At 38.6% G+C, this 22,072-nt stretch overlaps 1 protein-coding gene across 1 annotated transcript in view; it reads right to left on the bottom strand.

The window, feature by feature from the left end:
• Positions 1 to 22,072, bottom strand: part of RNF115 (ring finger protein 115) — a 59,267-nt gene that overhangs the window by 19,594 nt on the left and 17,601 nt on the right. Inside the window, exons 2-4 of the mRNA XM_065878805.1 lie at positions 19,973 to 20,031; positions 16,040 to 16,082; positions 7,367 to 7,578 (exon numbers count right to left, since the gene is read on the bottom strand). Of these exons, the coding sequence (XP_065734877.1) occupies positions 7,367 to 7,578; positions 16,040 to 16,082; positions 19,973 to 20,031 (314 nt within the window). The remainder of the gene's footprint in view (positions 1 to 7,366; positions 7,579 to 16,039; positions 16,083 to 19,972; positions 20,032 to 22,072) is intronic.

The following is a 22,072-nucleotide window of genomic DNA, read 5'->3' on the forward strand; positions in this document are numbered from 1 at the left end:
GATATCACCAAAGAATCTGAATCCATACAGCAATCAAATTGAAATTTTAGAAATGAAAATCATCATATCTGAAATAAGTAATTCCTCTGATAGGTTTAACAGTAGATCAAAAACAGCAGAAGATAAGACTAATGATACTGAAGGTGGGTCAATAGAAAATACCCAAAATGAAGTACAGAGAAAAAAAGAATTAAAAATACGGAAAGACAGATTCTCATAAACATACAAAAATATATAAACAAGAAGGAGTGTTCAATGCACTATAGTTTATAATGATGAAAAAAGAAAATCTAAAAGCTCTCCAATGTTCATCATTAGGGAATTGTCTAAATTAATTACCATACATTCATAAGATGGAATTCTATTCATGTGTTTAAATGTGACAGATCTGGCAGGTCTATAAGTAACGACATGGAAGCTCGACAAAATATCCTGCTATGTGAAGAAAATTAGATAATAAAGATACCTAATTAGATATTGTCCCTACCCCCGTGGAGCAGTGAGAAAAAACTACAACAGGTATAAACGGGTACGTAAATTGGATTTTTTATTTTCCATATAAACACAGCAAAATCCATTTTTACACATCTCTAATGGTTGGCTATTTTCTTCCTAAGTGTGTACTTAGAATGAAAATGTAATATCTGGCATTTTCTGATCCTACAGCAGGAAGTAGTCTCTACTTAAGTGGAAAAAAAAAACCCCAAACAAACAGCTAATGACTATACAGTCAATAATGTTTACACAGATAATACTGTGAAGTTTCTTTTCACAGCACATCTAAATAAGTGTAACAGAAGGACCCTATGGGGCCTTCCTGGGACAGACCCCACCATGTCCTCTGCCTGTCTCTTGTCTCTAGAAAAACTTTAGAATAAAATTAATCAGAGAAATGGGAAAATACAGAAGCAAAGGAAAGCAGTCAAACAAAACCAAACAATAGTTTAGTCTTTTAAACAAAGTCAAGGACCTTTAGTTCCTCTTCAAGGGCTACAGATAATATTCTGAGCCATAGCTTTTGAGCTGTTTTGCAGATACTGAAACCCATACCAGGTGGAAGAAGTTAACTACATGATGACCAGACTGTAGCCATGACATAAGCTGCTCCATCTTAACAATTCTGAGAACTGCCCTTAAGGAAATGGGAACAAACCAACCCTGGAACTGAAGATTAACTGTACTTAAAACAATCATGATGCTGGTCAGACCACCGCATGACCAACTTCAAAATGACTGTTGGAGCTGACTGTGCTGTTCTGCACATAGCCCCCTCCCTCCACCTATACACCCCTGAAACTCCCCTTTCACAGCTCTTGCCCCCTGATCAGAAGCAGGGGAGTTGACCTTTGGACACAAGTCTGCCTTCTCCCCAGGTTGCCAGCCTCCTAAATAAAGCAACCTTTCCCTTCCTACCAACACTGGTCTCTCAAGTACTGGCTTTTGAAAGGCAAGCAGCTGAACCTGAGTTTGGTAACATAGGTAAAAGAAAAATGTAGGTCCATTTAAAGAAAACATTAAATAATAATAATGATGATGACAGAGAGGAAAAAATTCATCAATACAGTACTTAAATGACTAAAACGCAGAAAACACTGATTTAGAGCCAAAATCACTGAGTTCATGACATCCACAAAAAAGGGGTCAGGGAGGGGTGCCCATGGTTAATATATTTTACAAGCAATAGGATTAAAATCTTCAGAAGATTGCTATAACATCGTTTAATATAAAATAATGAAATAACATGCCACTTATTCTATTAGCTGAAGTAGCTAATAAAATAGCTAATTAGCAGACACTGACAGGCTGACCCCACATCCATTCTCAACAGCCTTCTCCCTTGCCACCTCCTACGACAAAGGACAGAAAAGCTAAATCCATGCTCTCCTAGCTTTCTTTACAGCTGAGTGTGGGGAGCATGTGACAAAGTGCCCAGGGAATAGAATTTTCCAGGCAGGAAGTGAAGAGGTGGAAGTGGAGCAGTGAAAAAGATTTTCCTTTCCTTCAAAATATGGGACAAATAAACTGGTGCTATCCCTTTCCCCTTTCTTCCTTCCTGAAGTCCTAAGGCAGTAAGCATGAGGGAAAGATCAAGAGAATCAGAGATCCAACCCTAACACGGTTGACACACTGAACTAATTTGCTGTGACCTACCTACAGACTTGTTATGTGTAAGAAAAAAAAAGCTTGTTTGAGCCATCATTAAATCAGGTTATTTGTTGCTTGCATGTTACTAAGGTAATATGATTATCAGTAAAGGACATGTGAGAAAAGGAAGCTCATGTCTTTCTCCCACTCTTACTATCAGTTAAAGAGACAATGTAGTAGCAGAACAGACCACAATTTCCTATGGTATAAAGAGGCAAAGCAACCAAGGAGAACTGATTCAAGCTAATATCTTCACATTGATATTTTATTAATCTGGCAAGGAATTTTTGAGCAAAACATTTTAAAATTTGACCCGTCTTCTTTAACTGTACATGGCCCAGCTCAACGGCTCTGTGAGAAGAGAGTATACAGCCTAGTGCCTAAAAAATCCTAGGCATTTGGTAAATGCTAGTCACCTACGTCTCTAGTAGATTGCAGACAGGATATATGGCTGCCTAACGGCATTCATATTGTTTTTAAGCATTCATACGGTAGAACTGACAAATTAGGGTAAATCTCCCTGTTCTTATTTGACAACTAAAAAAAAAATCTTCTTGAAAGATTTTATTTCCATTAAAAGGAAACGCAGCAGAAGCTCCATTTGTCCAACTGGCAAGAAATTATCAGCTAATAATCAGAGAAACACAAGATGATCACTTTACTTAGATGTCCCAACTCTCTTATTAATTTAAGGGCTGTGAACAAGGGCTGCTACCTAAAATGCTTAGATCCAATTTCTCTGGCCAAACTGAGATTATTTGATCAACAAAATGAATAATGATTAAAACAAAATGCATGAGTCTGGGCTAAAATAAGTAGACAGATAAGGTAGGGCAAGGAGAGAGAAAAACTTTTTTTTTTTTAACAACAGATTGTGTAATAGCTGTAGAAAGAATCAAAGAAATAGAAAATCATTATTGTATAACCATTATAGTAATAATTCAGGCAAGAATCATCAATGGAGTCTAATATCATTAGGTAAAAAGCTATTAGAGAACCAGATATTTACTCAATCTCCAAGTATCACCTCAGATTATATATTAATTACAAAAGAGAAAGGGCACCTTTATAAGAAAAATTTGGCAGGCACTGCCTTAACCAAATGGTCAAACTTAACATAACCCATGATGGGTCAAGCTGACATCATGTGCACCCTCTGTTGTGATACACCGAGAAGGATACATCATTTATTTTGTATTCTTGCTCAGATATTTAATCTGAATGAAGAAACAACCAGACAAATCCAAATTAATGAACATCTTGCAAAAACCCCAAAAAACAAAAAACTTGTCTTGACTCTTCAAACTAAGGAAGGTCATGTGTGGGTTTTCCAGCTGGCAGCACGAACTAGACCCCCAGCCACGAGCAAGCATTAACCACCAGACATGTAAGCAAATAAGCCTGCAAATTCCAGTCAAGTCTTCAGCGTTAAGTCTTCTAGCTGTGGTCCCAGACATCATATAGCAAAGACAAACTATTTCCCCATACCCTATCCAAACAACTGACCCAAAGAAACTGTGAGAGAGAATACATGATTATTACTGTTTTAAGTTTTAGAGTAATTTGTTATGCAATAATAGATAACTAACAGAGGCTCTACTAAGGCAGAATCTCAATTTTCCTCAATAATACCTACCTCATTAGGGTTACTGGGAACATTAAATGGGCTAATGAATGTCAAGCCTGGCACAGTATGTATTCTTCATGAATGCTACCTAGTATTATAATAACTTCAATTTGTGTAGTTAGAAGTATGAATAGAAGAATGCATAAGGTGCTTTGGGGAAGCACAAAAGAAGAGCGTTTGATACAGTCCTGGGGGTCATGGGAGGCTTCCTAAATTCAGTGAAGGACTGATTAATTGGGTTAAAAAAGCAGTAGAGGTACTTCTGCCAGAGAAAACAGATTAAGAACACATATAGAAGCATGAAACAGTATGGAATATGTAGAAAACTACAAGTTTCGTATTGGTAGAATAAAAAAAAGCAAGAAATGACCAGAAACAAGGCTACAGAAGTCGGGAGAGTTCAAAACCTCTATAAAGAGGGCCTTGTATATGAAGTTATAGACCCCATGACAACGGATTTTTAGGCAGGAAGTGATACAGATCTGAAAATTGAGGCACATAATCCTGCAAGGGTAATATGGGAGTAAATTTAAGAATGATAAAGCTTTGAAGGAGGCTAATGCAATAGTGCAGGCAAACAAGAAAAGATGTAGATATGAACTAGGGGGGAAATGGCTGGACAAAATGGGAGTTGAGAAATAGGAAAAAAAATCAGAAAGACTTAATGTTTGATTGGATGTGTATATGAGCTGGATGAGACAAAGAAAAGATTCTAGATTAATGCCTAGGTAGAGAGTGGTACTTCCAATCAAAATCAGAAATAAAGAAAAAGGATCAGGTCTGGAAGAAAAGAGTTTAGTTTCCATTTTTGTGAGTTTGTAGTACCTATGGAACATCCAAATAGAAATATCTAACAAGAGGTTATACATTCAAATCTTAAGTTAGGGAGAAAGGTCAAAAAGAAATATAGATTTGGGAGTGTTTGTATACAGGTAATTATTAGAACTGTGAGAGAACCTAATAATGGCCAGAAAATGCTTACAGAGCAGTATTCTCAACTAGAGACAATTTTGCTCCCCCAGGGGAACATCTGGCAATATCTGGAGACATTTTTGGTTGTCATAACTTTGGGGGGGGGGTTGGTTACTGCATGTAGTAGGTAGAGGCGAGGGATGCTGCTAAAAATCCTACAACATACAGGAGAGCCCTACAGAACAAAATTATCCAGCCAAAATGTCAATAGTCCCAAAGTTAAGCAACCTTGTTGAAGGGTAAGAAGAAAACCAAAATGAAGGAAACACCTTAGGAAAACAAATATATAGAAATACTAACCACAAGAAGGAGAAGTCAGAAAATAGGTAAGTCAAGAAAATATACTATCATGGAAGTCACAGAAGTAGAGAATTTCTAGAGGGAAGAAAAAGACCAAAAATGTTGAATTCAGTGAATTGGACCCATACGATAAAAATTTTAAAGTATCCACTGGGTATGTAACCAGAATAGAAGGTCACCAGGGATTTTAGTGAAAAAAGGGCCAGACTATAGTAGCAGAAGCATAATAAGAGATGAGAAAGTACACAAAATAAACATAGGCTCCCCTTAAGAAATCTTATTCAAAGGGGAAGGAAATAAGATTAGGCAGTAACTAAAGCAGTGGTTCTCAACGCTGGCTACAATCAGAATAACCGAAGGAGCTTTTAAAAATTACAAATGCTTGGACCTCACCCAGAATAATTAAATCAGAATCCCTGGGGGTAGGGCCCAGGTATCTGTATTCTAAAAAATATCCTCAGTGACACTAATGTATAGCCAAAATTGAAAACCACAGAGCTAAAGGAGGAGGGAGGGGTATAAGGGAATGGGGCAGGGAGCAGTAAAGGGGGAAAAGAGAACAGGGAGAAGAAAATGAATGAAACAAAATCCCAAAGGAAATAGGTACATGGGCTGATGGAGTTGCTTTGGCAAAAAGAAAGGATACCTCATCTCAGGAGACTGGAAGGAAAAATAAATACTGATGTCAAAGAAATTGGGCACAGGGATTTGGGGGGTTCATGCCTGAAGTCCTAATTTTTATAATGAAGAATACAAATAAGCTGCTGAGAACCACCTACTAGATAGGAAATTCAGAGACTGAAATGTAGTGATCGTTCAAAATATTTGCAGAGGGAAATGCAAATTAAAAGCACTGACAGTTTAATGGAGATTAAATGCCCTTTACCAGCTGCAGGGGCACCAGTGGGCACATTTATATGATTTTCCTCCAGCAGTACTTATCCATCGTCAAGTAAAGGAGCATGGAAAAGTGGACCACAGCACTGACTGGCAGTTTAGCGGGTGGGAGAAAAAGCACAGGATGTAAAAGTTTAGATGAACTGTAGTTGAGGAGTTCAACAACAGGGTCCAAGCCAGGTAGTAAAGGGAAAGTAATATAGATACAGTTTAACTGGCACAGGAAATGATGGATTTACCTCTGAGCACCGTAAGTTATTAAAAGTCTAAGATATCATTGGCTTTTGTCCTAGACAATCCCATTAAATCAGACTTCCCATAGTCTATAATTGTCCTAAGAAAGACTGTCTGCAACTAACTTTGAAATTTACAAAATATAAGACGAACTAATGGACAAATCAATGGATAGATATGTGATAATGTAAGTATAGTAAAATATTAATAGTAAAATCTAGGTGTGTGGAGGGGAGGGGAGTGTAGACTCTAGAACAGCAGTGTCCAATAGGACTTTCTGAGATGATGGAAATGTTTATAAGCTGTGCTGTGAAATGTGGTGTCTACTCGATATCTGTGGCTACTGAGCACTTGAAAAGTGGCGAGTGTGACTGAGGAATTTTGAGTCTTTTTAACTTTTAATTAATTTAAATTGATATAACTACATGTGGCTAGCAGCTGCTATCTCAGTGCAGCACAAGATGCATATATCCCTGGGTTCAAGTCCTAGATTCACCATTGATCCAAGTTACCTTACTTCTCTGAGTCTTAGTTTATTCTTATATAAAATGAGAATAGCAACAATACCTACCATTTTATATGGATTAAATGAGATAAGCAGAAAAAGCATGAAGCACGATCCTACGCATACAGCAAACACTTTAGAAAAATTAGTGTTTATTATTCCTGCTAAATGGGATCCATGAGATCAAGTACCACCACCTGTTTTGCTCACCATTATATCCCCAGTATCCAGTACAAGTGTCCCAGCATAAAAGACACTCAATAAATATTTGTTGCGTGAATGTTTTGCAGAAGACTATATCATTATTAAATTTCATATTAAGTCCATTGCTCTAATCTATTGAGGTCTTTTTGAATCCTAATGTCATCCAATATATCTGCTATCCCTTCCAGTATCTTCTGAAGTTTTGACAAACATATCACTGATATATTAATCTGAAATATTAATAAAAATATTAACCAGAGACCTATATCATTAGTTTTATCATCCGTCAGTTTATCATCATCAGTAAATTATACTAGTTGAGTACAGACACTCAATTTAGCTTCATTTTCATTCTGTATATATATCCCCATCTTGTCCACAAAGGTAATAAGTATGAAAACCTTATAAAGATTAGATTATGTCAATACGTCCTTCATTGAAACTATCCTTTAAAAGAACTTAAATAACAACTTTGCACTCACCTTTCAAAAGCAGGGGATCTATCAGGACGAGTACTTCCTCGAGATCTGTATCTTTGAGTCACTGACAGCCGTGGCGGCCGACTTGGTCCCCAGAAGTCAGTGTGAGTTTGGTGACCCCTCTCATTGGCTCTATTATCTTGGTCCAATAGACTGCTACTTAGAAAGGGTCTAAAATCTTGGAAAAACATCGTGGGGTCCAAATGGTCCCAGAACTAGTAAAAACCAGAAATAAAGCACATGTTACTGATTTTAAGAAAAGGAGAAAGAGGAAACAGGAAGAAGAAATACTGAAAAAAGAGAGGATTCACGTTTAACACTTCAAAATTCAGCAGTTCCGAATTAAAGAAATGTATACTTCTCCAATTTCATGGAGGAGAAAAGAGAAGTCTTTCAAGTATATGCACAGGGGGAAAAATTTATATACCAAGAAACTATTTCCTTCATATAGAAACAAGCCAGGACTTCCCTGGTGGCGCAGTGGTTAAGAATCGCCTGCAAACGCAGGGGACACGGGTTCGAGCCCTGCTCCGGGAAGATCCCACATGCCACGGAGCAACTAAGCCCAGGAGCCACAACTACTGAGCCTGCATGCTGCAACTACTGAAGCCCGTGTGCCTAGAGCCTGTGCTGCGCAACAAGAGAAGCCACTGCAATGAGAAGCCCACGCACTGCACCGAAGAGTATCTGCCGCTCACCGCAACTAGATAAAGCCCACAACGCAGCAATGAAGACCCAACGCTGCCAAAAATAAATTAATTAATTTAAAAACAAAAAAAGAAACAAGCCAATGTCTGGACCTTAACACTGAGCTCAGATCCACATGCCTCTGACCAGTTTCCCATACTAAAAATAAAAACTTGAGCCAAAGGTGATCATGAACTTCTGTCCTAAGCATAGTCAACCATCTAGATCAACATTACAACTTTGTGTTTTGTAACAATGACATCCACATTTCCACCACAGAATAAAGATTAAACAAAATGGATGTATTTATACACTTGTACAAAAAAGGCAGCATCACCACAAAGTGAAGACAGGTGTCTATAAAATACTTAACTTATAGAAGGTTCACCAGAAAGCTGTGGCAAAGCTGTGACAAAGCAGTGTAAGAATGCCTGATAAGACCATTCTATTGTACACGCTTTTTACTAAAAGGGTCTTGGTGGGGGGAGTGTTTGTTGGGTTTGGCCAAGGAATCACTAAACAAAGAGTAAATGGAAAAAAAACAAATTACCTCTGAAATAATTTAAATTTTATTTATCTGTTTATCCATCCACCTGTTGACAGGCATTTGGGTTGTTTCTAATTTTTTATTATTACAAATAGTTGCTATGAACAATTATGTACATATCTTAGAGGAGTGGAATGGCTGAATCATATGGCTGATGTATTTTTATCTTTTTTAAAAAACAGCTAGCCTGTTTTCTAAAGTGGTTGTACCATTTTTACATTCAATTTCAGTTGCTCCATAGCCTCACCAAAAGTTAATATTGTCAGTCTTAAATTTTAACCATGCTGTAAGTGGTATAGTGGTATTTCATTTTGGTGGTTTTTATTTTTTGGCCATGCCACGCGGCATGTGGGATATTAGTTCCCCAACCAGGGACTGAACCCATGCCCTCTGCAGTGGAAGCTGAGTCCTAACCACTGGACCACCAAAGAATTCCCTCATTGTGGTTTTAATTTGCAATTCCCTAATGACTAATGATGTTGAGCTTTTTTTTTTTTGCCATCTATATATCTTCTTTGGTGAAGTAGATTGTTCAAATCTTTTGCCATTTTCTGAAACTGGGTTGTTTTCTCATGATTCCATTTTAAAAGGTCTCTACATAGCCTGGATACAAGTTTTTTTTAAAAAAAATAAATTTATTTATTTATTTATTCATTTTATTTTTGGCTGCACTGGGTCTCTAGAAAATAAATTTATTTGTTCAATAAATTAAGGAAAATTAGAATAGTTTTTTTTTTTTTTTTTTTCTTTTTGCTGTACGAGGACCTCTCACTGTTGTGGCCTCTCCCGTTGCGGAGCAACAGGCTCTGGACGCGCAGGTTCAGCGGCCATGGCTCACGCGCCTAGCTGCTCTGCAGCATGTGGGATCTTCCCGGACCAGGGCACGAACCCATGTCCCCTGCATCGGCAGGCGGACTCTCAACCACTGCACCACCAGGGAAGCCCCTAGAATAGTTTTTTAAAAAGAATAAGAAGCACTAGAATGACTACCAGGAGCAGTGGATACTGAAAGAAAAATAAAAACAGTGCTCATCCTCAAATCAGCTCAGGGATGCCTGGAATATAAGGCTCAAAAATAAAAGGAAATTAAGAGGTTTATAATATGCTGGCTGGGAAAGAAAGGACTCTCAAAACAAATCTCAAGACTATGGGTGAGGGGTTTCCCTGGTGGCATGGTGGTTGAGAATCCGCCTGCCAATGCAGGGGACCCGGGTTCAAGACCTGGTCCAGGAAGATCCCTCAGGCTGCAAAGCAACTAAGCCCATGTGCCACAACTACTGAGCCTACGCACTAGAGCCCGCGAGCCACAACTACTGAGCCCATGTGCCACAACTACTGAAGCCCGCACACACCTAGAGCCCATGCTCCGCAACAAGAGAAGCCACAGCAATGAGAAGCCCGCGCACTGCCACCAAGAGTAGCCTCCACTCGCAGCCACTAGAGAAAGCCCACGCACAGCAACGAAGACCCAACGCAGCCAAAAATAAATTAAATAAATTTTTTTATAAAAGACTATGGGTGACTATGGCAAATTCCTAAATTTTATAAAAATAGAGTATTAAAATATCATTCACAAAGAAAAAAATACGATGTCCAATGCCCACCCACCCCCCAAAATGTAAACACTCTGCCATAAACAATCTCTTGGAAGGCACCTTTTCCCAAATGAGTTTAAATTTAGAGGCTATGGACTCTGGTCAACTGGCAGTCACTGAACAAAAAACTGGCAAGGCTGACACCAAGACTGTTTTCTGTTTCACTCTTCTTCCTTCAGCTACCATTGAGTTTATGTTATGGTCTTTGCTTGGCAACAGTATTACTGGTGTGAACTTAGTCACGAAGGACATAAACATAGTTATTCTTTAAACAACTGTTGAAGAGCTCAGGAGTTTTACTTGATATTTCCAAATGGACTGGATGTGAGGTAGGCAGCACTGTGAAATGAGCTATTTTAACCCTTCATACTAAAAAGTGAGACAGATGAAAGATTTGGTTGAGTTAATTCAACCTTTAAGATCCCATCCAGGCTGCAGCTGCTCAAAGAACCCAAACTCTACCTGGCATTTGAGTACAAGCCCTCTGGCTGAGACTGGGAAGAACAGCAAACAGGTAAAGGATGATTTACTTGGTAAAGGAAAGTTAAAGGTTTGAAATCTTTAACTTCTTTTCACTAGGTTTTTTTTTTTTTTTTGCAGTATGCAGGCCTCTCACTGTTGTGGCCTCTCCCGTTGCGGAACACAGGCTCCGGACGCGCAGGCTCAGCGGCCATGGCTCACGGGCCTAGCCGCTCCGCGGCATGTGGGATCTTCCCGGACCGGGGCACGAACCCGTGTCCCCTGCATCGGCAGGCGGACTCTCAACCACTGCGCCACCAGGGAAGCCCTTCACTAGGTTTAATCATTTAAAATTACCATCTTTGTAGGTCAAAAACAGTAGAATATCAACACTTTTATTTATTGTAGTTCAATTTAATTTAACTTTATGTTGTTCTTCATTATCTCAGAGCTTTCTCCACAGGTCCCAGGAGCACACACAAAAGAGCATGAGCTGGTAATGGAGAGAGCCTTCATGAAGGTGGAAGTAAAACTGCCCTCAAAGCCTACTGATCTCCTCCCCTAACTACCAGAGGTACTAGTCCCAATCCCCTGCTAACTATAGACTTAAATTACTAAACCCAAAGGGGAGGAGGGAGGAATCAGAGCTTTCATGTTCACCTCTGACCTCTTCATTCATTCCTCATTACTCTTCCCTACCAGAGGAGTGATGCATCTGATTGGTGAGTGGCAAAAGGTTTTGCTAATGAGCAAAAGTTTTGCTAATTCGCATTTCTCCAATGGATGGAGTTCATTTATAAGGAGGCTGCACAAATGCAAAAGAAGTGGTTCTGAGTATTTGTGCCTGCTCAGCAGCCTCTAATTCTCAAGTGGGTCATCCTGTGCAGACTTAGGATGTCCATTTGGCCACAGATCAACTGTGCTCTCCAATTTGGCTGAATAAAAACTAAATCTTTATTTCCATCTGCCTGGCGTGTATGTTTTATTTCTCAGTATGTTCTAGACGCTCAGATGGAGGGAAGAGGTATGATCAATTATCAACCATCACATATAACCAGACAGGTTTTAACACAGGATAACAGTTTAATATAGCACAGGCATGAAATAATCTGAAGTCATAAAATATATAATTCTTATAACTATGAAGAGATAAGAAAAAAGATTTATGACATAATCCTAAGTAAATTTTAAAAATCAGAAATACAATACAGTATATCCTATGATTATATCTGAAAAGTTATGAAGCATGAATGTGAGAAATGGGAAGTATTAAAAATAAATAAACAAACAAACAAATAAAGCAAAAATAAGGTAATGAGAATATGGAAGATTTTTCATTTTTAAAAAATCTTCTTAATGCTGTTACAATATTTTTCAATATCTATGCCTCAAGACAAAACCTGAAAGGAAATGTACGGCGAAAGGGGGCTCTTAAAATAGTGGGACTCCAGATGCTTTTTAATACCTTTTTTATTGCCCATTGTAATGCTGCATATGTAGCAAAACAAACTTTATTTAAATAAATATAAATCGGACTGCTCAGAGTACCCTGCCTTCTTGCATACCTGGGAGTTCTTTTTCTAGAAAGCCATCTATCTTATTTTCTGCTAATCTGAGGCAGCAGCTACAGCCGCTCTTGCACTGAAGTGATAAAACTGAGGTAAGTTGAGACCTTCCGATCAGATGTCTCACTGGCACCAGGTCATGGTCAGAAGCTTTCAAGTAGTCAATGAAACCCCTCAGATAGCCATGGGCTCCATTCCCCAGGTTATCAACAGGAACCTCAGTATAGCTATGTCCTCTCTATATACAAACTGCTAGCAACATTTCTAGATTCACTCTCCACTGACCCTCACACATCACTCATAGTTCCCATTTAACTGGCAACACTCCTCCATCCTCATACACCCTCCCTATCTCCCCCACCCCAGACCCAATTCAGAAAAAAAAATCAATACCAATTATATTAGAAATTTTGCTTGGACTAAGCCTCTTCTGATATATCTAGTATTTTAAGAATTCAGCTATTAGTAAATGCTAATTAAGAAAATAACCTCTTCATTGTACAAGCAACTCTGGCTGAAGAAAAACAGAGCAAAACTGAGCATAAGCCTTTGCCGAAATTACCAACTGAAATATAGAAAAGAAAAATAGCTTTCGTTTCCACACATAATTTTCTTTTTATTGATTGATTGATTGACTGATTTTTGGCTGCATTGGGTCTTCACTGCTGCGCATGGACTTTTTCTAGTTGCGGTGAGTGGGGGCTACTCTTCGTTGCGGTGCGCGGGCTTCTTATTGCGGTGGCTTCTCTTGTTACAGAGCACGGGCTATAGGCGCGCGGGCTTCAGTAGTTCTGGCACACGGACTCAGTAGTTGTGGCTCACGGGCTCTAGAGCGCAGGCTCGGTAGTTGTAGCGCACGGGCTTAGTTGCTCTGCGGCATGTGGGATCTTCCTGGACCAGGGCTCGAAGCCATGTCCCCTGCATTGGCAGGCGGATTCTTAACCACTGTGCCACCAGGGAAGCCCTCTCCACACATAATTTTCTAAGTTTTTCCTCCAGGGACATGGGTATAAGACTTTATGGCCTATGAATACTATCTTGAGATAGCGTTTCTCACCTCTTTGCTTATCTAAATTCCACATACCCTTTAAGGCTCTAGTACTTGAAGCCTTGTTTTACCTTCTCCATGAAGGAGTTTTACCTTCTCCATGAAGTCTTAATAATGGCTAAAATTTATTAAGCGCTCACTATATGGCAGGCACACTGGCCCACACACCTGGCATGTATCAACTCACCTAATCCTCATGACAACCCTCTGAGGTAGGTATGATTATTTTCCCCAACTTATAAAGGAGAACACAGAGGCACAGAGAAATTCTAAGTAATTTTGCCCAGGTCACCTAGTCAGTAAGCAGTAGACCCAGGGTTTAAACTCAGGCAGTCTGGATCCGTGCATATCACTATGTCATTTGACCTCTTTCCTAAAGATTTTAGTCTTCCCAAAGACTGCAGCCCACCTAACCTCCCTTCTACTGTACTTGTTACATCCCCATAATAAGTTTATTATACTCTCTGTACACACTTGTTTTCATATCTGTTTCATGTTTGCACTTGTCCCCAAAATAAATTATAAGTTCCTTGCTGGCAAGGCAACCATAACATTTGCTTCTTGCCCCTACTTCTAGCAGAGTGCTGGAAGTGCACTAAACATATACTTCTTATTTTAAGTGCAAAATATCGTTTAAGAAGGAGAAAACTGAAATATTCAGGCATGATGACAAGGGAAAACTGGGCATAATCATGCCCTTGCTACAAACCCTTAAGAACATGAAGTCACAGGCTATGACTAAGAAAATTACTTCAACACCTGAAGGATAACTTATGCAGTCAGTGTCAGATTTAGCATTACTAAAGTTAGGAAACTGACTATATATATTTATTTTTCTTCTGAATGCATCTCCTCCTGGTGAGTCATATCTATAAAACTGACAGACCAATGTATTTCCATCTCCTAAAAGAGAACTAACACTTAAGGGAAATGAGATGAAGTCTCTTCTGATGCATATGCATAACCAGTAAGTGAAAATCTGTGTAATCAGGAATAGCATACACAAGGAAAAAAATTACTAAAACCGGAAAGGCTTCCAGGCCTGGCTAGCAGAATCAATTTTAAGTAATATTTTTCCATCCACCAAAATGAGAAAGTGGGAGTTCAAAGACATAATCTGTCTTGAATCACACTAATCAACCCATGTACCAAGGCAGTTCAGAGTTAAGCAAAAAGCTGAATGCTGGATATTAAGAAGTACCACAGGGGCTTCCCTGGTGGCGCGGTGGTCGAGAGTCCGCCTGCCGATGCAGGGGACTCGGGTTCGTGCCCCGGTCTGGGAAGATCCCACATGCCGCGGAGCGGCTGGGCCCGTGAACCATGGCCGCTGGGCCTGCGCGTCCGAAGCCTGTGCTCCGCAACGGGACAGGCCACAACAGGGAGAGGCCTGCGTATCACAAAAAAAAAAAAAAAAAGCACCACAGACCATAAGTAAAAGAAAATACCTTAATAAAACAGGACTGTTACCCAAACATTTCATTAAGTTTCTTGACTATAAATCTAACAACAGAAGAATCTGGGGAGCTGGGAATTCCCTGGCGGTCCAGTGGTTAGGACTTGGCGCTTTCACTGCCAGGGCCCAGGTTCAATCCCTGGTTGATGAACTAAGATCCAGCAAGCTGAGCAGCAAGTCCAAAAAAATTTTTTTTAAAACCTGGGAGCTACAGGTCTTAAGATAATTTTCAGAGGATAAAGGAGAGAAGCTTAGGGTTTTATGGGTTTCTTACTGAATCCCAGTTTTCAAATACACTGCAAACACAGTTTTAATTTATACACAAATAACTACCAAAAAGTTTTGCTAGTTCTTCAGGTACTTAAACTATCTCCAAAAAAGGCTAATGTGATCCTGAAACACAAAGAAATTCTAATTATGGGATTTAAGGGGCTTTTTTTCTTTTAGCATCTGTTAGCTTTCTAGAGCTAACCAAGCTGTGCGGCAATAGGAGCAAAAGCAAACCAGTGTTTTTTGTAGGCAGAGCTGGTCTGTCCCTTGTGAGGTAACAGTCTATAAATGCTAATAAACAAAGAGTACTTAATGCCACTTAAAATTGTACACTTAAATTGTACACTTAAAAATGGTTAAAATGGTCCAAAACAACCAGATTTTAAGTCAATGGATTAAATGAAAAAGAAAATGACTGCATTTAATTTAAAATGGTATTCAAGGATACAGATTAATGTCTTATTTTCAAATCCTAGTTAAGATTATTTTTCCCGAAAAATACGGATGTCGCATTATATAAAGAACTGGAAATTAATTGTAGGTCCCATCTTGAGACCTGGAAGGCAAGCAAATATCTTATCCTTAATCTAGCCCTGAAATTCCAATTACAAACTACCACATTCATTAAAGGTAATCTCTAGAAACCAGTACCTCTGTGTAAAATCACAGACTATGCCTCATTGTGACTTCAATTACAACTCATCCTGGCCTGTTCTTTACTTGACTGTCAGACCATTAAGAGTCTGCAACACTGTTATTTAGAAAACAATACAAGCTTTTTATTCTCACACCATATACACAATATAGAAGCAGAAAACAGAACTGAAAACACCACCAGGTTTCAAATATAGCACAGCTCTCTCCTAATCAAAGGTTTACTAAAGGTAACATGCCAAAGCCCCAACTATTGAACACAAATCTTTCTAAGACTACTCTTGCCCATATTTTTCTTATACATTCTGATGTTTTGCTGCACTGGGAAGTGAAAATCTGTCATGGTTTCAACACCCACCCACTATCTAAAGAATCCATACAGCCAACGGAAAACTTACCTCTGCAAAATGTGTTGATGTGCTGCTGCCACCACCTAAAAAACTGAAGAGAAAAAGCGATGAGTAGTGATTCTATTCCCAGGAACATGCTTCCCTCCTGGAAGCTAAATATAGAATGGTACAATGAGAGCAAATCCCAATAAGGAAAAATAACTCATCCCAACATGACACCCTCAAAGGAAATTATGAAGAACTGGCATGTGGATTAATCTATGAAAAATATTATAACAAACTACAAAATCAAGGGTAAGCCAAATGAAAAATTGGGGAGAGGGCTTCCCTGGTGGTGCAGTGGTTAGAAATCTGCCTGCCAATGCAGGGGACACAGGTTCGAGCCCTGGTCCAGGAAGATCCCACATGCCGCAGAGCAACTAAGCCCGTGCGCCACAACTACTGAGCCAGCACTCTAGAGCCCGCGAGCCACAACTACTGAAGCCTGCGCGCCTAGAGCCTATGCTCCGCAACAAGAGAAGACACCGCAATGAGAAGCCCGCACACCACAAGGAAGAGTAGCCGCCGCTCGCTGCAACTACAGAAAGCCCGCACACAGCAACGAAGACCCAACCAGCCAAAAATCAATAAATAAGATAAATAAATTTTTAAAAAATTGGGGAGAGAGACTATCACAGAGAAGGAAGAAGGATCCATAGCCAGCAATGCAGCTCAAATCTGAGCAAAGTAAGAAAAACATCTATTCTCAGAAGCTAAGAAATAAAACAAGATTCTCAAAATAATATTTCATTAAAAAAGCATTTAACCGATGAAAACAACATTTGAAACTACTGGGAATGATTAAATGTAGTAATGCAAGGGGTCTGGTACTATATTTAGCACCTTACAAAAGGGCTCAATAAATATTTTTTCTTCTTCTGATAGCTTATCCTATTCTATGATTATCCTACCCATCCTTCAGGGCCCATCCTCCATTAAGTCTTTTCTAAACTCACCAACCAAACAAGACTCCTCCACACTCCTCTGCACTGACTTTGATTCTAAATTCAACCTTGTATTATAAATATCTAGGGCTTCCCTGGTGGCGCAGTGGTTGAGAGTCCGCCTGCTGATGCAGGGGACACGGATTCGTGCCCCGGTCCGGGAAGATCCCACATGTCGCGGAGCGGCTGGGCCCGTGAGCCATGGCCGCTGAGCCTGCGCGTCCGGAGCCTGTGCTCCACAACGGGAGAGGCCACAGCAGTGAGAGGCCCACATACCGCAAAAAAAAATAAAAAATAAAATATCTAGAATTTTCCTCATCCATTTCTACTTGTTCCCCTCCTTTCATAAACATAAATTCAGAGGGTAAAGACTGTATTTTATTAATACCACAAATATATGTGTTTATTATGTATCAGCCATTATACAGAACACTCACCACTTGTGAAAACCCTGCTTTACCATATCCTATATTGATAACTGGAAAGTAAAAGTTGTTGAATTAATATCACATGTATAAACCTATTCCCAAAGACTGGGGAAAAATATTTGATCCCACTGTCCCCATGAAATCTGCAAAGAAGAGAGGAAACTGGCTAGCACACTTTGGCGGAAACGGGATGGAAAGTATCACAAGAACTGCTGGATATCACTTTTACTTCAAGAGACACACACATGTGGACCAAAGTACACACACTAGCACACAAGCATGCACACACTCACCCCAATGAAATAAAGCCCACAAACTATTATAAATAACTTTCATTTTCAGAATTACAATACCAATCCAGGCACTGCACTCAGCTCATTGAAGAAACAAACACACTCCAGTTAGTCTGCAACCAAAAGTGAAACAACGAGGCTAACGCCATTCTCTATGTCATCATTCTCAGGCCTTATTCTCTAATTAGAAACCATTTAACAACTGTATTTGCTTCAGAAGTTAAAATATCTTTTGTAAAAAACACTTCAAATGTAGAACAAGCCCAAAAGTACCAGTACATCTATGCTAAATAAATAATTGAACTACCACTATGTATCCATTTTATTACTCAAACCTAGATAGGCTTCCAGGGCTCTTTCCTGACTTTACCATATAGTTTCAAGAATTCAAACATCTTTGGTAATTAAAGCTATCAACTCTATCTTTTGGGCTTCTTCTCCCCCTGAAACTCCCTCAGCATTCCCTTTCCTTAAAATTCCTTTGCATTTTAAGAATGATAAGGCTAATCATAGAGAAGGGATAATAACAACCACAACATTCTGAGAAATGTTACAAAGCTTAAGAAAACTTACAAGATGCCCCTCTAGCTGAAAAGTCTAATAGCAAATGGAACCCATTATCCAATATTTACATAAGGACTTGCTCTCATTAATTTTTACCATCCACTACTTACTACTGTAATTGCTAAGTATTCAAATAAGCAAATGTTTATGAACTTTATAGAAGGGAATACCATGCTACCTCTAAGACTGATTCTAAGACAAAGATTTCTTCAACTATTTAAAACACTGATATTTCAAAAGACATAATCTTTGCATTTGAGTGTCTGGTACCAATAGCACCTGTACGGGACAACCTTTGACTTACAAAGGCACAAAGAAAAGAATTAAGTCAAATGAGATCAGGATCCATAGAATTCATAGTTCCCCGCTAGAAAAGATTCATCCTGCAGTTACTCACAAACCTCATTTATAACCATACTTTGTATACAGGGCTAAAGAAAGCAGGATTAGTATTTAAAAACTTTGAAAAAATCGCCCCCTAACAACCAATATGCTCTTCATTCAATGCATGCAGAGAATACCTGCTTGAAATAAGTATTAGATGCAATTATAATAGCACAAATAAAGAGATATCCCAAGTTAGCATGCCATCCACACAAAATTGCTGATTTTGCTATCAAGCTAATCTTTATAGATTTAGAATTGGTATTGTGTTATTTAAAACCAAGATTATTATATCAACACTTAAGTGTTTGTACCAAACTAGATCCCATGCCATATATTGCCTTAGAAGCTCCAGTTCATTTATACATATATAATCACTGATCATTAATAAAGTTAAACTAATTGTACATACTGTAAAATGTGTAGTTTTTCCTGGTTGTGGAAGGGACCTTCAACTTTATATTCTGCCAACAGCAACAGTAAAGGAATTATTTACTGCCATTATTTTTTACTGCCCCAAAGTCATCCCAAGATTAAAAGAAGCTTCAGATTACAGATTCTTTTTACCCAGTCAGTATTTCTTCAGTTGTCCAACCAATGTTTAACCAGATAGCCAAAAAAGAACAAATGCATTATTACATTTACCCCAAAAAGGCCCTCCTATCAACACTATTCTACTTTTTGTTAAGCTTTCATAGTTTTAATCATATTGACCAAGAAGGAATACTTAACACTGTCACTTTCAGAAATAATGTCCCCTTTTTATAGGTTTTATACCATTAGTAAAAGCAACAAGAGCCAATATCAATCATTACCAACAAACTGATATTACAGTGGCAAGATGGCATAAGTTTGACCGCAATAATCCTAATAAGGACAAGGGACCCAAGGCTTCCGCAAGAATAACAACTCGGTTTCCCTGGCTAGAACAGCCTGTTTATCTTACTAGATATCTTTGCCAGAAGTCACTCACCAGCCCACCAAAGAGGTATAACAGAAATTTACCTTCAGGCCACAGAGTGGTCACTAAAAACCAACCAATAATCCAAGAGATCCCCAAACTCTTAGAAAATATATGAAAACTTACCAGATTTACTATGATATGGATACAGAGGTTTCCAAGGAATGCCACAGTAGATCTCATCACACCCACTATCACATCATTTTCCAAATCTTCCCATTTTTCTTCCCCTTCGCTCTGCCACTTCTCTTCTCTCTCTCTCAAAAGAGTATGTTATAAAACAAATTCCCTTCTATTCATTAAGTTGATGCTGAGAAAAACAATTCTGATAACAGAATGCCTGATTTATTCATGAGCTTGTACAATACCTGGAATCATCTGTCATTTCTTCAATAAAGCCTGATTCACATCTGGGACAAATATATTCCTATAAAAGAAAGGAAGACAAATAAAAGTCGTTCATCAGAAAGCTAAGCATATAGTTTCAGAATAATATGCAGTACACAAGCTGATGCTGTGAAATGTTGTATGTACTTGCTGACGCCCAGGACAGTTTTTTCTGTTATACTCTGGCAAATAAAGAATTCCATGAGATGTCTACAGAATGGCTTCACAAGCAGTTCCCACTGAGAACTAAAAGAAGAATGTCAAAGTTTTTTATTTTTTTTTTAAACTGGAATGAATTCATTATCTAATTTTCTATTCAAATCTACTGAAAAAGTTCCACTACATATATCAGAGCAGTAGAAGATTATAATATTCATGGGTACAGAAATTGCTGTATTTTTTTTACTATGTACATACAGGAGACATAAACTGAATCACAGAATAAATCAATTTGTAGACTAGGAATTTACAGTGAAGTTTTACAATATTTCTGATCTGCTTTTTGATTATCAGTGGTTCCAAATAAAACAATGTTCTCAGGTATTCTATAGAAATGATCATTTAAATAACCAGAACAATCCCATTAGATCAGCTTCTATTTCCTTAACTACCATGACTCTTTCTTTTAAATAAGTAAATATTTCTTTTAAATATCAAGCTTTGGGGCTGATAAGAAAGAATATAATTTAGAGACTGCCTTACCATAGTTTTAAAAAAGTATATTTTAACTACCTATTAAAATAGATCTGGGAAAGACATTTTCAACTATTTTCTTGCTCTCTATATTTTCTAAACCTGAAAGTTTGTCTTATCAGAAGGAAATGTAAGCTGTATTTGCCTACTCAAAGAAAGACAGTCAGAATGGTAACTCAAATATTCAAATGCTTTCTTAAAAGAGATATAAAGAAAAAAGACCAATCCCTTCTGTCAAGGAGATTAGTTTGGTGAGGAGACAGTCAATGCAAGAAACAGTAAAATTTAATAAAAGACTTTCTTTAATCAGTGCACACTGGGAATATAAACAAATACCGAAGTCTGCCTGATGGAATCAGGGAAGGCTTTATCTGAAACAGAGACTTAAAACAGTACTCTGTTTGCTCAATAAAAAAGGAAATTATGGGTTAAAAACTGTAACAACAGAATACAGCATGCATGGAGGTTGGAGGGGAATGGTATGATGAGTATGAATGGGCAGGCTGGAACCAGACTGTGGAAAACTTCACATTACCATGAACTTTTCCCTGTGGATTAGAAATCTCTCAACCTTTTCTCTCCTCTATACACATGAAAGACGAGAAACACTCATAATGGGCATACTGTGAACTACTCCAGAAATGAAATAATCTGGAGACGATATGAATCCCTGAGGCCCTCCCTCTACTCCTTCATCCCCCACCCTCCCAGGCAGCAGTAACTACATTCCTTTCTCTCCCACTAAGAAAGTTTATCTGAAAGGAAGTGAGATTGACTTTAGAAGGCTAACCTTAAATCTATTCTAAAGTTAAAAAGAAAAAAATACCAATTACAAAATGTGATTTGTCACCATCCCAGTGCCAGGCCCTCGTCTTTCTTTTCTCTTCCTCTCTCACTCATTCCCACTGCTTTAAAATCCCCTGTATGAAAAAAATTAAAAATAAAAATAAATAAATAAATATCCCATATGTGAAACAACTCCCAAATGTCTCTCTCTAACCCAGGCCACTCTTCTGAATTCCAGATTCATTTATCCTCATACGTATTTTCTCTCATGCTCTTTCTCTCTCTTACACACACACACACACACACACACTCACTCTCTCTCTCTCTCTCTCTCTCTCTCTCTCTCTCAAGAGGCGGCATTATCAGTTTGTTCATACCAGAAAACTGGGAGTCGTTCCTAACACCTCCCTCTTGCCTTCCACAGACAACCATCAAATCCTGACACTCCTACCATGAACACATTTCTCAAACCTACTCCTTGCCCCACTGCCTTACTATCTTAACCCAAGGCAACACTGGCTCTAGACAATGAATAACTTCCCTCTTAAGTGTTGTCCTGCTTCTCTTCTAGTCTTTTCTCATCTGTTCTGCATGAAGAAGTC

This window comes from Phocoena phocoena, chromosome 1 (genome assembly GCF_963924675.1).
Source record: "Phocoena phocoena chromosome 1, mPhoPho1.1, whole genome shotgun sequence".
NCBI classification, from domain to species: Eukaryota; Metazoa; Chordata; class Mammalia; order Artiodactyla; family Phocoenidae; genus Phocoena; species Phocoena phocoena.